Source organism: Myotis nattereri (genome assembly GCF_964212035.1).
Source record: "Myotis nattereri genome assembly, chromosome: 20".
NCBI classification, from domain to species: Eukaryota; Metazoa; Chordata; class Mammalia; order Chiroptera; family Vespertilionidae; genus Myotis; species Myotis nattereri.
The window spans coordinates 1,994,457-2,010,049 of NC_138096.1; the positions used below are offsets into that span (position 1 = coordinate 1,994,457).

Below are 15,593 nucleotides of genomic sequence, written 5' to 3' on the forward strand. Positions count from 1 at the left end.
GCACAGAAGTTGAGAGAACACACATGGATTGGTTGGCAGAGAGTCATGGCCAGGCAGGGCAGGTGGGGGAGGGTGCGTGGGGGAGGAGGAGGAGGCAGAGCCGGAAAGAAGGGGAAGTGGTGAAAACTGTAGAACAATCAGGGTTTGAGCAAATAAAAGTGAGTCCACTTAGACTTTGGCTCCAGCCCCGGCAATCAAAGGCCAATAATGAACCGTTACTAACCTGGGCTTCCAACTCTGACTTGGGAACTTCCTTGTAGCTAAGAATAGTGTTAGCAATCCTTAAGCAATTCCCTTCTGGTTTAACATTTTATGCAAGCGAAAGAGGAGCATATGCATTTTTCCAGGACCTGCCTACGCTTACAAATTACAACAACATGGATGGACCCTGGGAACATCATGCTACGTGAAATACGTCAGACAGAGAAAGCCAAGAACCATACGATTTCACTCCTATGTGGGATATAAAATTGCAACTTATGAACACAAACAGCAGAGTGGTGGCTGCTGGGGTTGGGGTGGGGGAAAGAGGGGGTCCTCATATGAGGTGACAGGAGAAGACTTGACTTTGGGTGGCGGGCACATGGGGCTGTATAGAGAGATTTCATAACTTAGAAATCCACACATGAAACCTATGTGTTCATGTTGACCAATGTCACCCCAATAAAATTTAACTTAAAAATTTTATTACTAAAAAACATTTCAGAGTTTAAAATAACAACAAAAAAACACCAATGAGGCTTGCTTTGGCGCAGTCCCTCTCCATCTCACAGGACACATCATCCATTGGACCTAGTCTACCTGGAAATACCTCATCTTCTAGAATCGCTTCGTCTGGTTCTGCCCCTGCGTGCTACCCATGTCTCCCTTTTCCCAGGAAAATCCTCGCGGAAAGGTGATCAGTTACAATAATGCACAGCAAACTCATTTAGTTTCAGGACTATTCGGCCAGCAAGGGAGAAAACAGTTGTGCTACAGCCACTGAAATTCATGTCATTCTTCTCACAGGCCTGGGCAGTGCGTGTGCATGTGGCATTCCTGAGGCTAAGCTGAGCGTTGCTTTCAGCATTCCAGTTGTGCTTATTAGGAAGTGGCGGGCTGATAGTCATTCCATGATAATGTATGTGGTGCTCAAGTCCCCGGCAGAAACTGATGTCACACTTAAACATTCAAAGGTGACACAAGGAATCGAAGCTAGAAGTAAGTTACCTGGCATCAGTAACCTCATCAAATAATGTAAATGCCTTTTATTTGATCTTTACCACAAATACGTTGTAGCGCCCAACTTTAATATTTCAAATTCCGCTCTGTAGTCATTGAAGAAGTCTAATTAAACGTGGCATAATTCCTGAGTCATAAACATAAGCTAGGAATAGACTAAAATTTTTACATGACAAACAATGTCTGCATAGAACCTCAACAAACAACTTGTAAATAAATGGTGAAAGACTACTACATGTATTTCTACTAAAAAAATGACAAAAACGCATGTAAAGAAAAAGTTTTCTCTGGTTAGCCAGTATCATTGCTCTGAACTGTTTGTCAATAAATAATATTTTACCTTTAAATACTAGTTGTAATATTGATATGTGCAGGGAAATGATTGTATACCAAGTTTGGAGAGTAGCTGGATATAAAGTTTACAAGCTAAAAGTCACACAGTAGAATATTAGAACAATATAACTAAAAAGGCTCTATTTTTCAAAAAGTATGAAACACATTGGAATAAACTTACATGAGTTACTAAAGGATGTTAAGTTTTAAAAAATCTGCCTTTTTTTCTAGTTTGAAAGACCCTCAGGGCCAGAGGGCCTAGGTTTTGTATGAACTTTCCTCAATGCTGACATGAGTCAGCGTTTCACTCAAAATATGTTGGCTTAGCAGAAAGTTTTGAGAACCTAGGAACGCTATGCAATACATTTGGCTCAGCAACGTCCATCATGTACCTATCACATCATTGCCTGTCAGGAACTAGGAAAGCAAATTCGTTCAGCCGGGTTTAAGAAACGCATTAATCTAGCAAGAAATAGTGATAGAATTAAATTTAATGATGAATCCAGAAATTGTCCCCCTGGTATCAGAAGAAACCTCCTCCATTCAAAGTCACTATAGCTGAGACTGTTATTCTAGAATCAGTCTTATCTACAACCCCAGGGAGAAACCCTACTGAACAACAGCAGAGAAGGTGTGTTCTTTGTATTTTCCAAATTTACATCCTATTTTCATTCTAATGATACAAGTAATGGTCATCTATAAGGCCATGGCAACATCAGTTCTAAACGATAAATGAATATTTCTTCAGGAAGAGCTAATACTATATCTGAAATAAATCCAACCATTATATGATTTGAAGGCTTTTGCTAATTTCTATTCTGCTTCTACATATATTCACATACTGCTTAATGCTGTGACACAGAGCATTTTAGTGAAAACTGAAAGCAAAAAAGGAAATCATACTTTATAAAAATTACAAATGGAAGTGACCCACACATACTACAATTTTCAAAGACAGTTCCAAAAATATTTTCTGAAAACTTTCATGAAATACACTTACTCTGAAGAATCAGAATGCCGTGCCAGTAAGCCCCGTAGATGCTTTAAACTTCGGTGTCAAAAGCCACTCAAACATTAAGTCACACGGCTGGAATGAACCGCATTTTCTAGAGCACATTCTTATTGCCACAGCCAAAAGGCTGTTAGCAAGTGCTTGATAGTATAGTCGTAGGAAAAAAAAAAAAGTCTTTCATTCTTACTCTTACCTTGTGCTACACACACAGACCATAACATGAGCCACAGAATCTTCGCGGGGAGCCTCATTTTGGGGGGCCTGTCAGGGGTGCATGGAGTAGCTGACGATGCTCACTCGCCCTCCTGGTGTCCTCTGCCTGGAAAGTTGTGCTGAGTGCAGGGAAGTGCTGGCTCCAGGAGGAAGTTCAAGCGCAGCAGCTTGGGAAACAGGGAGATGGCCTGATGCCCCGCCCATCAGGAGCCCTGGCCTAGGGGAGGGAGAGCGAGCCCTCTCCTGGCTCCCACTGAATGGGAGCGCTGTGACCTGCGCTGGCTGGGCTTTCAGAAGCCAGGCCCCTTCCCTGCTGGAAACTGTTTGGGGTTCTGGGAATGTGCAGCGCTTAACTGATGGCCCCTGGACTCTGAAACCCTCTCCTGACTCACACCCAAAGCAGGCCCGTTGTGGGAAACCTCAGGAGATGAAATTACAGACGCTCTTTGAAAAATCCTTTTGAAGTGGGGAGGGGAGGGATCAGCTTTGCCAAGAATGCAGGGGCTGGTGGATTGGGGGGACCTGCTTTTCCTGCAAGGCCTGACCTCAGTCCCCTGAAGGCTTGTTCATAGGGTGTGTGAAGCAACAGGTTCATGCTCCTGAGGCATAAATGAGTTCAGAAAGCAAGAAATGGGCATGCTGATATTTTTACCCTGTATTGAGACAATCGGCATGAAGAGAAGATAAGCAAGTGGTTTGCTGACTGTTGGGAAGGTGAACACAGCCTGGTAGCCAGCCCCAAGGTCAAGGCACTGAAGAGCACTTTCTCCCAGGATGCCCCGGTCCTCCCTGTCCCTCAAGCTCTTGCCTCTCCCCTCCCCCCAACCCTCAAAAGGTGCCCTCTACCCTGTTCTCTAAGAACATAGACTCAATTGGCCAGTTTTTGTGCTTCCTATAAATCAAATAATGTTATTGATGCCTTTGTGTTGGTTTATTTATTTTTAAGGACTTGTCATTTGAGTGACAAATATTTTTCTAAAAACTCTTTTTATTGATTTCAGAGAGGAAGGGAGAGGGAGAGAGAGATAGAAACATCAAGGATGAGAGAGAATCATGGATCGGCTGCCTCCTGCACGCCCCACACTGGGGATCCAGCCTGCAACCTGGGCATGTGCCCTGACTGGGAATCGAACCGTGACTTCCTGGTTCACAGGTCGATGCTCAACCACTGAGCCACGCCAGCGGGGCCCTGGGTTCTAAGGCTCTATTCTCTCTCATCATTGATGTTTCTCTCTCTGTTCCTCTCTGAAATCAATAAAAAAAGGACCAGGGAATTATCTTTCCTCCTGGCTCACACGAAACACAATGCACCAGTTGCCCTATATACACGTGGACGAAGGGAAAGGTCATTTTTTCAGGCTGATTTCAATACACCCTCCTTTACGCGGAGAAGCTACACATTCTAGAGGCCCCTTCGAGGGGACGCTGCTGCATCCTCTGATTTACTAACTGGCCCAGAAGAAAAGAATGAAAACACACAGGGGCCTCCGATCTTATTTACTGCCCTTATTGTGTTGGGTGCTTTTCTAAAACCAGATTGTAAGCTCTTCAAGTAACCCAACCTCCTCAAGGAGAAGAAACACCACCGGCCACCTCCTCGGCCCCTTCCTGGGCCCCACTGGAGAACATTCTGGAAACTTAGGAAGCTTGTGGAGATGGCGACAGGTGGCCTCCCTTTCCTGCACCAGCTGCCTCCCCTACAGTCCTTTCCTGAGTTCCTAGACATTCACCCCGGGCGCCACCCCGACCTAACTGCATATTGGGAGTCTGCTCAAGGCTGCAGAACGAATCTGTGAGCAAATCTCTTGTTTGCCTCTGCACGGAGATTGCCTCAACCTTCCAAGCTCTACCGACCTCGCAATAACTGCTGATTAATGATTAATGCTCGTGTGTCAGGGGCTGCATGGAACACATCATCTGCTAGTGCCCTCATAAGCCTTGTAAGCTCCTCTGTTATTCCTCATTCACACAAGTGACAGGAGATTAGAACCCAGACGGTCTGGCTTCCAGACAGTTGGACGTGCAAACACCAGGCTCACCACCCTTCTGACTCCGTGTATTGTCAGCCATCTTTGCTCCAAACAGAGGGAACTCTTAGCGTTGGTCAATGCCATGAACAAGTGCCCCAGGCAGTCCCACCCTGAAAATAAAGGAAAATGTTAAAGAGCAATCACCCTAGAATTCTGATAATAGAGACACGTGCCCCAAACTCCTAGGAGAGAACACCCACCCTTTTTGTTCTGTCCCTTGAAGTGGCAAACCTTTTCATCGTTTGGACGTGTGTAAAGACCTCCCGAGAGCATGAAGACTTTGCTTGCAGGGACTGAAGAAAAAATAAGGGGGGAGGGTGTTAAAAGCTTTCATTTTTGCTTTTTAAAAAATTCTGTTTTTACAGACTGCTACAGAAGACGCCTTGCCCTCAAATCTGGTCCCAACCCTGCATAAGATCATTGGTCAAGGGCAAATACACAAATCTGAAAAGCCTTCTCCATACAGATGAGCAAGAATCATTGGCTATGTGAGTGGCTACCTGATTCCTGGCTAAAGTTTGGAACGAAAGCGATGGGGTCTCTGTTGTGTCTGCATGTTATGCGTGTCTGTGGCTACACATGGTGTATACGTGATGTTTTCCAACTTTGGAAGGGCACTGCCAAAATTATTTTGTAAAATAAGTCCTCTGTGTCTTTAAAAATAAGCCTTAATATCAATAGCGTATTTATGGAAACCTGAAACTTGACTCCCTCTCATGTGCTGATAAAACAGAGTTTTTTTGGACTGCTGGTCTGTTCTTGGTAAGATTGTGAAAGGGTTATGTTTACCTTTTGCGTAATCTGGCTGGAAAACAAGGATTCTGTGTTTAATGAAAACGACTTCCCGTACTTCTCATTGTCTTTATTGGGCCTTTGATTGTTTAAGAAAATAGATCCTTCTCCGTTAAAAGGGCCATGTCGTGTGTGTGGGTTTTCTTTGTTTGTTTTTTACAAATATACAATTCCCTGGTATTTGCCTTTGATTTCTTTAATTGTGACTTTGGTTAAATGAATAACTAAGTATTGTCTCACAGTGACCTATGATCTCATTTAATCGAGTGCTTTATACCTTTTGATAAGTTTTACAAACTTCCCCCAAAATCAAATTTGAAATGAAGCCTAGTTGACCTCGATCTAATTTTGGGATTTTCACGAGGGTCCCTGGACCATCTCATAGATGTGCCCTGTCTTAAATTGGAGATAGTAAACTTATAGGCTTACTTGATGCATTAAATTCCATGGGAAGCATTGCCAGATGAGACGTGATGCTAGAACTTTCTTTAGTTCTAGCAATAGATATATTATTTGCAATAGATACATTATTTTTGTTAATTACATACAGAGTATTACACTAAGTAATTTATACATTATTAATATCGTAATTAATACAAGTGTTCCTGCAAAAAGTGCTTCATCTTCAAGGATATTCGTGGGAAGTCCTCTGGGAAAGACAGGTAACTACTGATAACTACCATCAGCCTGCCTTCACTTGGGAGGACAACAATGGACAACAACATGTCATGGGTGGGAGCCCGAGACCTGTCCTTCCTCCCCCACATCAGTAATGCGAGCCCATTACATGGATGACATCATGTGAACGTGTGAAGACCACCCTCTGAAGGCCAGTGGGGCCTTTGCTGGAACATCCGTGAGGGAGGTGGTGGGTGGTGAACCCACAAAAACTCAAGGCCAGGCCCTGCAGGGAGGATCTGGGAGTCGATGGGTTGGGTGAGATGCGTGTTTTTCCAGAAGCTGTGGTTGAGAAGGTGCAAGCCTAGCTGACCCCCGAGAACATGGAAGAGGTACATGGCTTGGCGGGGATTTGGAAGTTTCGGGGGACTTTTATGGAGCTCGGTCCTGGAAAGCACCCCTAGGATTCTGGAAGGGGGTGGACATCTGATATACCCCCTTAGAGCAGCAGCTCCTAGCAGACAGAGGAAGAGATCTGGCAAGTTGGAGCCAATGCCTTACAGCTTCTTCCCAAAGGACATGCGAGTCACTTCAACTCTCATTTCATTGTCCTAAGCATGCTCTGTGCATGCACTCAATATAGGAACTATGAAGTGTGGTCCTACTGTGCGCCTCCGACACCCTGCTCTCATTACTTCCTGATTTTGTTGGGTTTAACCTTTACTCTTTGGTTCTCCCACTTACATTCATTTTCATGACTAATTTTTCCATGTCCTTCAAATCTTATTATTACATTTTAGTGGATTTATTCTTTCTTTCTTTTTTTTCCACTCCCAGTGCTTTCCAACTATGGCTTCTCCACAGTTACTGAGGTCCTAATTTTGATGCATCTTTTTCCCCCTTCTTTTCATTTCATAATCACATTTTTAAGACAGGCTCTTGGACGCTTTCTTGATTTATTGCATATTCATGAGTTTATTTCTTTTATACTAAAATGTCAACTTGACTGAAATTTTCAGTACCCAAATGGCACCATACACACTTAGTACAATATTACTGACTGTATTCCTTATGCTGTACCTTACATCCCATGACTATTTTGTAACTTCCTAGTCCCTTCCCCGCTGCCACCCAAATTTCTATTTGGGGTTTGTGATTTCGGCTGCGACTCCCTCCTAGACCCATTGAATATACAGCAGTTTCTGTGGTTTATATATCATTGTTGTTTCAGCTGGAGTTCCAGAGAAAAATAGATAAAATTGCAGAAGCAAAGAATGCTTAATTCACTGAAATTGGGTAAAACTTTGGTCAGTAAAAATATTTTCGAACTGCTTATCTTTTAAAGCCTGTTATTATTATAACATTTTACTTTTTTTTCCTTTCTGTGGGACCAGGTGGCCTGAAGCTTTGTGGTGGGTGTTGTAATTACCGTGGAATGTGAAATTGGGGACCCGGGCGTGGAATGTTCATCCATGCCAAAGACTGGAAAATTAGCCTCCAAACGGCAGCGAATTTGCTGAGAAACAAAATGTAATGTTAGCTTTCTGAGGAAATGATTCTGGGCCAAGAAAGGCGAGTAATTATAGCAGTGCAGCGGAGAGGCTGTGTGTGGCATAAATCTGCTGATTAGTGAGGAGTGTTCTCAGGACCAAGTGACCAGAGACTGTCTTAGGTAAAGAGAGAACTTGTGGATGCCCAGCAGTGGGGATCCCAGGAGTGCTGCCTGCTTTAGTCATGGCCAGAAAGAGCTCGTGTGGCTGTAAAACGTGGGCCAGCGCCAAATCTTTCCCAAGGAGGACACACAGCTCCTCTCAAGAAACCCCAGCAGAAAGGGCCTTCGGAGCCCTGGCCGGGGAGCTCAGTTACAAGTTCGATCCCCGGTCAGGGCACATCCAAGAATCAACCAATGAATGCAAAATTAAGGGGAACAACAAATCAATGTTTCTCTCTCTTCTCTCTTCTCCCTCTCCCCTACTTTCCCTCTTCCTTCCTCCCTCTCTCAAATCAATCAATAAAAAGTTAATTTAAAAAAACCCACTTTCTTGCTCCCAACATCCATACATGGAAGATTCTTCTTTCTCATTGTCCATAAGTGTTTGACCTCGCTTGGATCAGACGCCCAGGCAGACAAAAAAAAAAAAAAAAAAAAAAAAGGTAGAATTTTGATTTATTCACACTGGACGGCATTGTGTTGGCTGCTGTCATTTTCTTCATTTGACAGCCTAAGGGAAGAGAGGGCAGCGCCCTGACTACATAGTCGGGCATTACTGCATGTTTTACAAACTCTTGGGGCACCCTGGTTGGAAATGGTTGCTCAGAATAAATGACGTGGCTCCTGGTTTTTCTCGTTCTAAGCCACTGAGCTCCCCCTAGAAACTTAGAATTAGCCCATCAGCTGGGATTGGCTTTATCAGCGAGCTCATCTTCAGCGAGAGATTGTAGCAGTAAAGGGAAATGCAAAAGAAGGAACAATGGGTGGGGGATTAAAACACAAAATTATTTGATTTATTCTATGTACAATCTTGGTCCCATCTGAACTGTGTTCTAGTGTCATTAAGCTACGGCTGAATTATTTTTGAAGGGTTGCTTGAGCAAAACAGATAAGTCAGAGAGAAATCATGGCCTTAGAGAATTTGGTAGTTAATGCCTAGGAAGATAATTTATTAATGGGTCTTGAAATTAGTGAGAAAATTCACGTTTTAGCTGTCAGGTCATTACCACCTAATGGCACTCAGCCTTCCTGTCCCACAATGAGCCACTTGACAGCTCTCCTGGGGCTCAGATCCAAGTGAGCGCGTGGGCTTGGAGGCAGAAAGAGAAGTAACAAACGTGCAGAGGGCAAATCAGAGCTGCTTCTTGTTTCTGTGTCCTGAATCTGGGTGCAATGCCTTGTCAAAACGCTAGTCCTTCTATCCTTAAATATCATATAGGGCATCTCGGTGAACTAACCAGCATTTCAATACCTTGTATTGATATTTGAGTAGGAGGGGGTGGACTATACCCTCTTTCCAGATTGCTTTTTGCCACCTCCTTATTTCCTGCAGCTGTAAAGCCTGCACAGAGCCAGTGTAAAAACTGCACTACTCATTTAGCTCGGTCACACATGCTCAGCTCGGTGAATCTGAACTCAATATGGTGCATATTTCTTTTTTTGCTTTGCATGTGAGTGTACTAATTCAAGACGTTTGCTTTAATTGCCTGCATGATCTGGCTTCCACCTGGGGAATCTTTAAAATATTTTTCTGATCTTCCATATTTATTATTTTCATGGGATTTCAGAAGATTCACCAAGCAGCCAGTCCCCCCCCCCGCCCCCCCGCCTTTTAACTTTAGGGCATTTATTTGTTTCAGTTACTCTGAGGGTACATACTGTGGTTTATCTCTTAGAAAGTAATCAAAGCTGTTCAACCAGTTGTGTGAAATTTGAAAAGCATAATTAAACTCATTAGTTGCTAAACAGCAAAGGCATGTTTATATTAAGAACAAGATATTAGAGAAATAGAGTCAACACTCAAATTTTAAATAATTTATATGTTCAAGCTGCAGAAATCAAGAAAGTAATGGACACAGCGCTACCATTTAATACCTTGAAGTGGTGAGCTACCTGAAAAGAAATAAAAATACAAATTTGGTATATCAAGGTATAATTAATATTTACAATATCACACTATAAAGAAAATATATGAATTTCAGAAATGTTATGCATTCATATACACCAGGGACCTCAATGTCTATAACACAATTATGTATGAAAACCGTGTGAGATTCTTCTAATTTTCTTCGCTTGTTGTGATGCGCTGTGTTTATAGCAACTTGCTATTTGTGATAAAAACTGTGAGCTTATAGCCTCGGGACACTGCATAACAATCAGGACGATTGGACCTTCATATCGTTCAGACCGAAATGGCGACTGAGCATTAATTTTAGCTTTCTGTTGCCTCTGTTGAATCAATAAAATATATTTACAAAATTACTGTAAATCTCCTAACATCATATCTGGCTCACAGTAGTTTCTCACACTGCCACTATGACTATTTTAACACTTGTAAGTCCTTATGTTTGAAGAGTGACAAAGCTGTGACCAACCCATCCACATATGAAGCTTCTCACTCACGCCTTAGACCGGGGATGGCGAACCTTTTGAGCTCGGCGTGCCAGCATTTTGAAAAACCCTAACTTAACTCTGGTGCCATGCCACATATAGAAATTTTTGATATTTGCAACCAGAGTAAAACAAAGACATATTTTTGATATTTATTTTATATATTTAAATTCCATTTAACAAAGAAAAATCAACCAAAAACATGAGTTCACGTGTCACCTCCAACACGCGTGTCATAGGTTCACCATCACTGCACTAGACTGTGGTTGCTCATCTGCTAATTGACGACGACTGTGAAAAAGAGGTCCTTGTAGCAGGTTTGACGATGACAAGGGTCAGGGCCCAGGGATGCCTCCTCTAAGCCACCCACGACCAGGGTTGGGGACACTAGGCACCTACGGATGGGAAGATCCGGGATAGAACGGGAGTCTCCACGCCTGCTGGAGAGCTTCCTCACAGATACATGTGTTTTGCACCTAAAAGAATAATGTGGAGGCGATTCCTGGGTTATTGGAACAGAACGTGCTTCCTAGTTATTGAGTCATATTTGGCACCAAAGGATTCTCCCTTCGGCTCTAGTTCTCCCTCCGAAAATGCAGCCGAAGCAAAGAGTTAGAAGCAGATACACGGAGGGATGCGCGTTCTTCGGAAGGATGCTAAGATGCGCATCCGGAGGGAGCGAGGGGAAGGGGGAAGAAGCAGAGGGGGCAGGATGGAGGATGTGGCTGCTTTCAGAACGCTGCCTGCCTCCCGACAGGGTTCCACTGTGAGGCGTGAGTACACATCCCACCGCTCAGACGGGCGTGAGTTTTAAAATGACAAAAAGCACTGGCCACGTTGGAACTGCGTTCATTATGGGGACAGAACAGTGTCCGCATCCGCCTCCACACGCCCGCCCCTGTGCCACTGACCTCTTCTCAGGGGGAATTCGTGAACTGAATGCGATATTCTCCTTGTCCACTTCTCTTTACAGGTGTCCCCTTTTCAATGTGGATGAAACAAAACTGATTTTGCTCGTGCAGCTGGACACGCTGGGAATATAGGGCAGGTTTTGTTACATTTCTTTCCCGCCTGCAGATAGATGTTGATATAAGGGGGACGTGAGAATGCCCGCGAGGAAGGTGTGAATTGTAACCTATATAACCGAGTTGGAATTGTTTCTAAAAATGGATTCTTGTGTTATAGTAGAATGAAAGCTTTCACACACATAGAGAGAAAAAGAGTCTATGAAATGGGAGGTCAAAAGGGCACAGAGAAAAAAAGGAAGCCAAGGTAAAAAGAGCGAAAGAGGGAAATATATTTTAACAGCGGGGAGTGACATGACATGACACGGAAAAGAAAGGGCATGAAAGTAGAGTGTAGAAAGCTACGGCAGGAGAAGTAAAAGTCAAAATTAGTGACCAAACTGAAAAGTCTGCTCCAGAAAATTGAAAAATATATAAAGGCGAGCAAAATATCTTTGTTACAAATTTGCTTCAATGCCCCCAAAATTGCCAGATTTTAACAATGGCAGGATAGTATTCCTTATGTTACACTATTCTTTTAATTTTTTAAAATGTAGAAGTACAACATTTTCCATTTGGACAATTAAAAAATTTTTTTATTGATGTTTACAGAGAGAGGAAAGGAGAAGGAAAGAGAGAGACATCAATGATGACTGAGAAACATCATCGATCGGCTGCCTCCTGCACGCCCCACACTGGGGATCGAGCCCGCAATCCGAGCATGTGCCCTGACCAGGAATCGAACAGGTGACCTCTTGGTTCCTGGGTCAATGCTCAACCACTGAGCCACACCAGCCAGGTTCCACTTGGACAATTTTAAGGCACACAAAAATCAGTGTACCATCAATGCACTGGGCTCCACGTGGCCTAGCACATTCAGGTACTTTGTACCATCTGCATCCTACTGGCTGAGCAGGCTCTTACTGGTTTCTTCAATTTTTTTTTGTCTTTGTAACTGTTATCTGGACACTTGGAAGACCAATACTTAAGACTGGCTCAGTGGTTTAACACAAACTTATGAACCAGGAGGTCAGGGCACGTGCCCGGGTTGCAGGCTTGATCCCTAGGGTGGGGTGTGCACGAGGCAGCCGATCAATGATTCTCTCTCATCATGGATGTTTCTATCTCTCTCTCCCAGTCTCCTTTCCTCTCTGAAATCAATAAAAATATTTGAAAAAAACAAAAAACTGTCACAAAAGTGAAAAATAAGGTTGCCATCGAAATAAAATGTGATGGATCCTTACCCTCTAACCTCCAGCGTCTCAGCGCCTAACACTCAACAGATAATATCTTTACTGCCTTGCTGCTGTTAGCGATCCATAAATATTTCAGATTTATGCCAAATGTATAAAAGCAGACAATAATAATATAAGTAAAAAATAAACATTAACCCGGGGCATTTCAAAGGTAAAGTTCACAGAACCATCTTCACAGCCCATGAGAAGGTCTGAAATAGAAACCTGATACCCTGTCCCTTTTCCTCCTCACAAACTAACCACGTGGTGATAGAACTTCCTCATTTGGCAACGTGATCCCAAAAGTTTGAGTAAAAGAAGCATAAACAAATCCGTAACTCTGGAGCTAAAGCAAAGACCCTGATGGGGCCAGTTTGGGGCTCAAATGGCACCTGGGCTTGTGTATATGGCACGGTTCCCAGGTGAGCAGGGGTTGAGACTGTAAAACCAACTGTGGACCCTCGGGTTCACGCCCTCCTCTGGCTGCGTGGACCACTCACAGGAGCATCCTCGCCACCTGTGGGTGGGCCCACAGGGCAGGGAACAGCAGCAACAGTAACTGGCCAGCATATTGATCTCAAGGTTGCCCTGAGCTCGCCCAGCCATCATCCCCCGCAAATGTTCCCTCTTCAGGGGCCTGAGGAGTCCCTTCCTGGCTCATCCGTGCTGTTGCGGATGGCAGGAGTTCCTGGAGAGCATGATGCTAAGCGAAATAAGCCAGTTGGAGAAAGATGAATGTCACAGGATCTCACTCATTTGTGGAATATAATGAACAACATACACGGATGAACAAAAACAGATCTAGAGACAGAGAAGCAAGCATCCATCAAACCTTCAAACCTCAGAGGGAAGGCAGAGGGAGGTGGGGGTAAGAGGGAGAGATAAACCATAGGACTTGTATGCATGCACATAAGCCCAACCAATGGACACAGACAGCAGGGAGGTGAGGGCATGAGCAGGGGGTGGAGGTGGGGGGCAATGGGGGGGATAAGGACACATAGGTAATACCTTCATCAATAAAGAAAAAAAAATCATTAAACTCTAAATAAATAAAAAAGAGCCTCTTTCCTCTTTCCCCGCATCGGGGAAACACCTCCCTTTCTTGCAGATGGTGAGAAAAATCCAGGGGACTTTCCTGGGCTGCGCGGGGATTCCCCCCAGGACCCTGCGTGCTGATGGGGTGCAGCGCCCAGAGGCTGGGAGCACCGGGGACACCCCGGCATCCCGCCACCTGCCCAGCGAGGAGGGGCGCAGGGGGGTCTGCAGCCCGGAATCCGCTAATTAACGCGCTCCCATTGGTCGTCCCGGCACCTCCTCCGTGTTATGCAAATGAGGGGGCGTCTCATTGGCTGGGCTCCCAGCTCAGCAGCGCGGGGCAGGTGCCGGGACATCCCTGGGGTCCGGCTGGAGCGGGGGTGCCCATGGCACCTGCCGCCTATCGCCCATCGGGGAGGCGCCCAGCCTCGCACCCAGCACTTCCGCCGTGGGTCCCCTCTTCCCCGACGCCCCCTGCGCTCCCGGCCAAGTTACTTTTGCCTCCCGCCTCCCCGAGTCCCAGGGACCAGGGGCGGCGCTGAGCCCGGGGGCGGTTCCCTGGCAGCGGGGATTCTGGTCGGAGCCAGACTTTTGCTCCGGGGCTGGGTTTGCATCATCCCCATCACCCCCGGGAGGAGGGGAGCCAGCCCCCCACAGCCTGGGCTTCCGGCTCCCAGCGGACCCTCCCCCTCCAGGTCCCGGCCCCCTGCCGCCCCTCTCCCCCCTCACCCCCCTGGCCACCGCGTCCCCGTCGCCCCCTCCCTCTGCCCCGCCCCCTTCCCTGTCCATCTCCCTCCTCTCCGCCTGCCTCCGGGCTCCCCGCTCCCGCAGGAAGGATGGTCGATCTGGAGAGCGAGGTGCCCCCTCTGCCTCCCCGGTACAGGTTTCGCGATTTGCTGCTTGGGGACCAAGGATGGCAAAACGACGACAGGTGAGTGACGCGGGCAGGATCCTTCTCTAAAGACAGCGGAAGCCCAGACAGGTGGGAGCCTACGGGGAGGGAGGGGGCGGGGGGGGGGGGGGAAGGAAGCCAGGGATGGGGGAGCAGGGAAAGGGACCGACCTGGTCTGTCTCTCCATTTTGACTCCATGGAGATGTTGCTACGGACAAGGGACTCCTTCTCTTCCCGCTTTCCCGTCCCTGCAAGGGGCTGATTGCATGGATTTGATGCTTATTCTTGTCCATGTGTGTTTGCCCAGGGCATGTGTGAGGCTGGGATCTGAGGTACAAAACATGCAAATGGCACGCAGCATAGGTGCCAAAGGGTTTCCCGTTTTGTCCCCTTAGGCGCTGGTGATCAAGTTGGAAGATGCGCTCAGGTTGATACTGTAAAAGCAGAGCAGGAACTTAGGGGAGTCGTCCCCCCCCCCCCATCAGTGTTGTCTTGGTGGGGTGTCCCCCGGCCTCTGGGTGTTTATGCTTTGGAGTTACAGGTGGACAGGTTTACAAATGTAACAGGTGGTTAGGGACAATGACAACCTTTGCCCTTGAAAGGACGCCCTCTGACCAGGCAACAGTGATCATTGTTGATCATAGTCCTGATGGTGTGTGCAGAGAATGTCCCATCTCTTCATTGGGTAGAGCACAATCTGATCTTTTCACAATGAACGTATTTTTAACCTACAAAAGTGTTCAGGCCACCAAATTAAAACTAGTCCCCCAAACTAGAATATTTATTATCAAGACATTGCCCATGTCATTTTCCGTGGCATCGCCGCTTTGCCTAAACTTCTGGAATTCCTCCGGCTAGCTGTGTCCCACTACTTAAAAAACACACATTTTGTGTTTCGCTGAGTTCAGCCTTTTCTGGAAGTCATTGCACGCAGCACACGCCACGCTGCCTTGTTTGGGGATGATATGCTGGCGAGGCTCTCAATGCCGTGGAAATGTTTCCTTGAAGTTCGCTTTGCTCTTGGTGCTGTCTTTTAATTACAGAAAAGATCCGTTATTGGTGTGATTCAAGAAATCTCTCCATTCAGCCCTGGGCGGTTCCCTCCT

General features: G+C 45.7%; 2 protein-coding genes across 3 annotated transcripts in view; one reads left to right on the forward strand and one right to left on the reverse strand.

Moving 5' to 3' along the window:
* LOC308535392 (complement factor H-like) overlaps positions 1–3,151 on the reverse strand; it is a 35,752-nt gene extending 32,601 nt beyond the window's left edge. Inside the window, exon 1 of the mRNA XM_081114263.1 lies at positions 2,760–3,151. Coding sequence (XP_080970389.1) covers positions 2,760–2,817 — 58 coding nt within the window. The 5' untranslated portion in view covers positions 2,818–3,151. The remainder of the gene's footprint in view (positions 1–2,759) is intronic.
* Positions 3,152–14,428: 11,277 nt separating this feature from the next.
* The window catches only part of KCNT2 (potassium sodium-activated channel subfamily T member 2), a 125,498-nt gene continuing 124,333 nt past the window's right edge, over positions 14,429–15,593 (forward strand). For both annotated transcript variants that reach the window (XM_081114271.1, XM_081114272.1), the window contains exon 1: positions 14,429–14,526. In XM_081114271.1, coding sequence (XP_080970397.1) covers positions 14,432–14,526 — 95 coding nt within the window. In that variant the 5' untranslated portion in view covers positions 14,429–14,431. The remainder of the gene's footprint in view (positions 14,527–15,593) is intronic.